The sequence below is a fragment of the Aphelocoma coerulescens genome, chromosome 1A, assembly GCF_041296385.1.
Source record: "Aphelocoma coerulescens isolate FSJ_1873_10779 chromosome 1A, UR_Acoe_1.0, whole genome shotgun sequence".
In the NCBI taxonomy this organism is placed as follows: domain Eukaryota; kingdom Metazoa; phylum Chordata; class Aves; order Passeriformes; family Corvidae; genus Aphelocoma; species Aphelocoma coerulescens.
Genome location: NC_091014.1, coordinates 3,542,565 through 3,548,564, shown reverse-complemented (window position 1 = coordinate 3,548,564; position 6,000 = coordinate 3,542,565). Strand labels below are relative to the sequence as shown.

The window sequence follows — 6,000 nt, the reverse complement described above, 5'->3', positions numbered from 1 at the left end:
TGTTGTAGTAGGGCTCATTCTTCTGCTTGTGTCTTTGTTTTTAGTTGTATTTTACATGCACTTAAAAAATAGTTAGCTCAACAGGTGAGGCTGGGAAGAAAGATGCCAAGACTTCTCATAGACTGGGGGATTCTGGGACAGTGGTTGGAAATGGGAAGGGCACTGAAGGGGACAGGGGAGGAAGCCCACGCATTTACATCACGATTCTGGCACATTTTCCAAGCAAAAAAGCAAAACCAGCTCAAACACCAAAATAAAGAGAAACAGAAAGACAAAAAAATAAAGAGGAGATGAAAGAGAAGCAAAACACAGGTTTTCTTTCAAATCCTGGGCATGGGGGAAAGAAGAGGGTGGAGAGAAAGCAGAAATGCCTAAATGGGAAGTTGGGAAGGGTTAAGACACCAATCTCCTGGCGCTTCCCGTTTCCCCTAAGTGTTTCATTCTCAGTGTCTCTGAGGTGTTCAAGTTTTTGTCGAAAAATATATATATATAATATACAGATGAAAAACTCCGTACCAGCAAGAAGAAATAAAATAACAACCATGGAAAACAACCATAACAAACCAAAAACACAGCCCTGAAAACATCGAAAAGAAACAGGGTGAGTCTCAGATTTCCCCTGTGGTGTTCCTCTGACTTCAGTAACAGTGCAGGATCACACCAGTTCATTTTGATAGTTTTCTTTTTTTTGTATTTTTGTTAAACAGCTTCTTCTTCCTCTCATGTGCGCATGTCCAGGCAGGATTGCCCATCACTCATAACCACTTCCCTCCAAGCCAGCTCTTTGTCCTTAGACTCCTACCATCCAGCTGTGAGTACAAGGCATGACAATAGGGTCCATATTTATCTTTTGTGGCACTTTGTTTGTCAAAACCTTTGGTTTCTTCCTTTTTTTTTTTTTAATTTTTCCCTTTTTTTTTTTTTAATTTACGTACTTATAAAAAATATTGTGTTTGTGTTGTTTGTTGTCATTTTCTTACCACTGGCTCTGGTGGGACTTCCCACTTTCACAGCCATGATCAATGGATCTGGAACAAGCGCCGACGTTACCAAAATGGATCAACAAAACCATGGCAGAACCAACCAAACCCAAATCATCCCCAATGCGCAGGCCTCTTAAAACTGCTGAGATGTCCATAAGGTGCATGATGAGTCCATCAGCTCAGCAATCCAACAGAAAGCAAGCAGAACCAAAAAAAAAGGAAGGAACGCACACGCGCACACAGATACACACGCACACGCACAAAATAATCAGAATTGTAATCAAGAGAGAAATGTCTGGGGGTTTATAACCAAGACGTGTCCCTAAGTTTGCTGTTTCAACGTGAATCTGGTGATTTTCTCCCCACAGACATGTCCAGTTTTGGACCACTGTTCTTTGAGTGTTTTTGGACTTGCCTACGTGTGTATCTGCTTGGCTGAAGGAAACCCTCCTGCTGACTGACTCCTGCTTGCACCACATCCCCCCTCACACACGCTCAGGATCTGTCACTCCCAAGAGGTTCTGGTTTGATAGCAAGAGACAGGAATAAACCCAAATGAACTCACTCTATAATCAATTTACACACCCTGCCTTCACCCCTTCCTCCCTCCAGGTGCAAAGCAGATCCAGGCTGCGGCTCCCAGGATGGGGTGAGGTGGATGTGGGCTGATTCTCCAGCCACTCTTCCATCTGCCAGGGAGCTCTGCTCATGTCTGGGGAGATGAATGCTGACCCAGCTCTTGCCTCCCTGGTGTACAAGGAAGGTTCTCCACACACCATGGGTCTCTAACCATGGTGTTATCCAGGCTGGAAGCTGTGTGAATGGAACAGCTGAAGGCAGAAGAGATGCAGGAGCTCACTCCCCTTTGGTTGGCCATGAAACAAGTTGAGATGTTGTTTTGGAGAAGCTGAGCAGAGGATGGGACAGGGACAGGGTGATCCCCTACAATCGTCCCATGGTGACAGCGATCCCTGAAGGGATAAGAAGTGCAAAGAGAGATAAAATCCTTCCCAGGCAGCAGCTGTGCCTTCAGCAAGGCCTGTTGGTTCCAGAAATGGAGAAGAGGAAAGGCCAGGAGTTGGCACCAAAAGGCAGATGGGCTCACAGCAGTTCAGAGACCTCCAGAAGACAGGCAGTTCAGCTGGGGGTATCTAGGTAGAAGAATTTTTGCAGTGTTTCATTTGGATTTCCTCCAAGATTTCCTTCCAAAGTGTGTGGTGACATTTCCTCTCAGGAGTGGCTTGGAAGGAAGGCTTTGCCATCAGCCCCATGCACCACCTCGCTTCACAGCAAGCATTTCAGTAACCCTTTGATATTCCATCATGGGAAAACAACAGCTGTGTTCCAGTTGAGGAAACAAAATGGAAAGAGCAGCTTAAAAAAAAAAAAAAATCCTTCTGGGTCTTCTTTTGAGGCTGAGCTTTTTGCCTGGAACAAACCGAGGCCTGCTTTCCAAGCCGAGGTGGGAATGAGGGGGATGATGCTGTGCTGTCCATTGCCAGGAGGAGCAGAACCACCACCACCACCACTGACAGGATGCCACCGAGCAGAGAGAGCATTTTGCTGCAGTGCTACGACCAACAGGACACGACGGGAAAGACGGAGGGGGACACGCGGCTCTTGGAAAAATAAGAAGAACCATATGAAACACATGGGCAGGGGAGCGCCTGTCTCCTCATCCCCTCTGGACCCTTTCCCTGCCCCAGGAGAGCAGCTGTCTGCCCAGGCAGGATGAGCCACAGCGGTCCCGCTCTGGATGGAGCTGTGGCATTTTTCGGGGAGCCTCAAGGCTCCTCTCCCAGTGGGTCACTATCAAGAGATAGAATTGCAATGGCTCTGCAGGAGAGGAGCTGGATTGGCTCTGCCCTCCTGCAGGCAGGCTGCCTTCCCCTTCCCCTTGGGGACACTTGAGTAATACTGAGTTCATTTCCATGTCCGCTCCAGAGGCTACAGCCCTCGGAGGGCAGTTAAAGCAGCATGACAGAAGTTACCTCCCAATTTCCCCTCTGCAGAGTGAGGATGTGATGCTGGGGGAGGGTTGGTGGGGTTTTTGTGTGTGTTCAATAGTTTTTCTCTAGGGCAAAAGGCAGAGGGGAAGCTGTGAAAAGGAGAGCTCCGCCCAAATGTCTTCATGGCCCCAGAGCCAAGGTTCCTCTGCAGTCTTTTCTTTTAACCCCTGGGGCTCTGTCGCTTTGTCCATAGATTTGGAAAGAGAAGGAAAAGAGAGAAAGAGAGAGGGAGAGGGAGAGACAGAGAGAGAGAGAGAGAGAGGAGCGCTGTTTGGGTGACTCTGCTTACAGCCCATCAAAACTTGCACTTGGTAAAGATGATGATCTTGAGTGAGGCACGACTTGGTTTATCCCTCCCAGGGTGTCCCTGGCAGGACAGTTCTCAGCTATCTATGCTCATGAGGGTTATGACTTGTTCAAGTTTGTAGGCAAGTTTCTGTTTCCCAGCCTGGTCATCTTGATCGAGGGCTCCGAGAATCTGGAAAAGGAGAGAGGAAGAAGTGATAGGGATTTGGGGGTTTTTTTCCCCAAAATGACTGAGTCCAGCATCTTAGAGAAGCAGAGAAGGGTTAGCTTTCTCTGAGGTAGGTCCCAGGCTTAGCTTAGATCGTTCAAGGCAGGTCAGTCCGCAGGAGGGAACTAGGCAGGGAGTTTGGGCTTGATCTGACTCAATGCAGACTTCTGGATTGCACCCCATCAAATGGATTCTTATCTTGGAGATTAGTTATTTATGAGCTTTATCCATCAGCTGGCCATGCCACTTGAGATGCCCTAAGGGGTCTTACATGGCCTTCAATACACAGAACCATGCTGGACATCTTAAAGTGTGTGTTGGACCATTTTTGGATGTTTTAGGGTATCTGGAATGACATTGGACACAGGCCTTAACCAACTTTTGCCCACATTGGATGTAAAGCTCATATAGGGCTCCTCTGCAGTGCGTTAACACTTGACCATCAACTGCTTCAGACCAGCTGAGCCTGCCTGAACAAGAGTGAGAGACAAAAATAACAGGGATCCAGACAGAGCAGTACTGAGGAGACCCAAAATCCCCGACCTTCCCTTCCCAAACCTTGTTTCTCATTCCTTAAATCCATCGCCTCCCAGGTATCAGTGACACACCCTGGGGCTGGGTGGGCTGTCCCCTGGTCCCCCAGAAGTGTCCCAGGCTCTCACCTCCTCGCTGTACTTGCCCACGTAGGAGTAGATCTCAGAGAGCGCGCTCATGGTGTTGAACTCGTTCATGTGCATGCGGGACTGCTCGGCCAGGTAGGCGTTCATGTCCTGGTCGCTGATTGCTGGCATCTTGGCGATGTCTGAGTAGTACCTGAGGGGCACAAACACAGGTGTTTCTCAAGGGGAAGAGCAGGAGCTCAAGAAGTGAAATCCACAAACAAAAAAGGAGAAAAACCACCCTTAGTGTTGGTGCATCAGTGAAATACCTGCGCATGCTCTTCTTCTTTTACAGCATGACTTGGCCAAAGTGGAAATGCCTGAAGCACTAATCCTGAGCACCACATGTGTTGTATTCACCCCAATCTGAGACTGAAGCCCCAAAGAGTCTCCTGTAAAGTTTCCTCGTGCCATCAGAGTAGTAGGAGCAGGATTGAAGCTGGATCACTTTGTCAGACATTCAAGGGCTTTTAGCCCTTCCCCTATTCCCAGAGAGATCTTGCTGCCCACTGAGAGCTTAGGATTTCACTCCCATGCACAGAAAAAACCCCAAATATTTGTATTTTTCCTTGCACCATTCTTGCACCAGTACTTCTGTCCCATTGCTAACATCACCCACCTTCCCCACTCAATCCAATCTATCCCAAAAACTCTCCTGCTCAGCATCTCCTTTTGGCCCCATATTTTAAGCTGGCCTGATATTTGTGACAACAGCCTTCAACTCCAGTCTGACTGGGAAAAATCTGCTTTTCCTAGGAGTCAATACCATTCTCCTGGAGCTCAGGAGGACTGGGGGTTTATCCATAGGATCTGGATCCCCCAGAACCATTGCCCAGCAGGCTTCATCTGCAGAGTGGTGTCTCTTTAAGGAAGTTGCTATTTTTGATGTCCTTCGTCCCCCGGGTAAGGCAGGTCTTGGAGGACAAGGTTTGCAGAAGGTAATCAGTCACTGTCATTCGCAGCTGTGCTCTGCTGTCAACTGGTTAATTAGACGCCATCATTTACATTTTTAATTTCTGCAATTTGACATTTTGTGCACAAGGAAAAAAAAAAAAAAGAAGAAGAAGAAGAAGAAGGAAAAAAAAAAAGCCCGTAGCTGCAGCAATCCACAATTTTATAATTAGGAGGCAGAGGGGATGGGGAGCCAAAAGAGCTGACAGGTGTCCTGTAAACAGCGTGGAGACACCTGCTGAGATGGAGGCTGCTTGCCACTGCAGAGAAATTGGACACTGAAGCGCTATGTGATGAGGATCCTTGAGGTGGAGGAGTGGGAAAATACTCCCTGTGACAGAGCAGCTGCTGGAGTCTCCTGTGGGAGACAGAGCAGTGCAAAAGCACAGGGAAAACCCTTCCACACCAGGAGGCTCCAGTTGAGCTCAGTCCGGTTTTGTGCCCTTCACTCCCACCCTGATTTACCACAATGGGTCAGTCTCTGTTGAAAACCTGATTTTGGTGGTGGGATGTTGATGTAATCGCTGGCAGAGGGAGGCATGGGAGGCAGAGGTCCTTCTTGCCTGACTTTTTCCAGAGCTAAACTCTGTTTCGCCGTAAAAACTCGTGCAAGCCTTATTAATTTTACTGCAACATCCAGCAGGCACAAAAACATCACTCTCCCTGGAGTCCTGGCATTTTGTCTTCTGGGCTTAGGAGCAGCCAGAAATCTTAGTCCAACTTAGTCCCATGGTCTAAACAACTCTCATTCCCTGTGCTCCACTGAAAAGTGGTGTGGGTTTGTTTTTCTTTGCACTCTGCCTAACCCTCCATCCCCATGTGGACCTGGACAGTTGTCTGTGGGTAAAGTCCTGCAGAACTACGCCCAGGAGAAGATGTTGAGC

The 6,000-nt window shown here is 48.1% G+C and overlaps 1 protein-coding gene across 6 annotated transcripts in view; it reads right to left on the bottom strand.

The window, feature by feature from the left end:
* Positions 1-2,841: 2,841 nt before the first annotated feature.
* PLXNA4 (plexin A4) overlaps positions 2,842-6,000 on the bottom strand; it is a 394,209-nt gene continuing 391,050 nt past the window's right edge. For all 6 annotated transcript variants that reach the window (XM_069034287.1, XM_069034294.1, XM_069034280.1 and 3 more), the window contains 2 exons: positions 4,169-4,319; positions 2,842-3,470 (listed from right to left, as the gene is read on the bottom strand). In XM_069034287.1, coding sequence (XP_068890388.1) covers positions 3,375-3,470; positions 4,169-4,319 — 247 coding nt within the window. In that variant the 3' untranslated portion in view covers positions 2,842-3,374. The remainder of the gene's footprint in view (positions 3,471-4,168; positions 4,320-6,000) is intronic.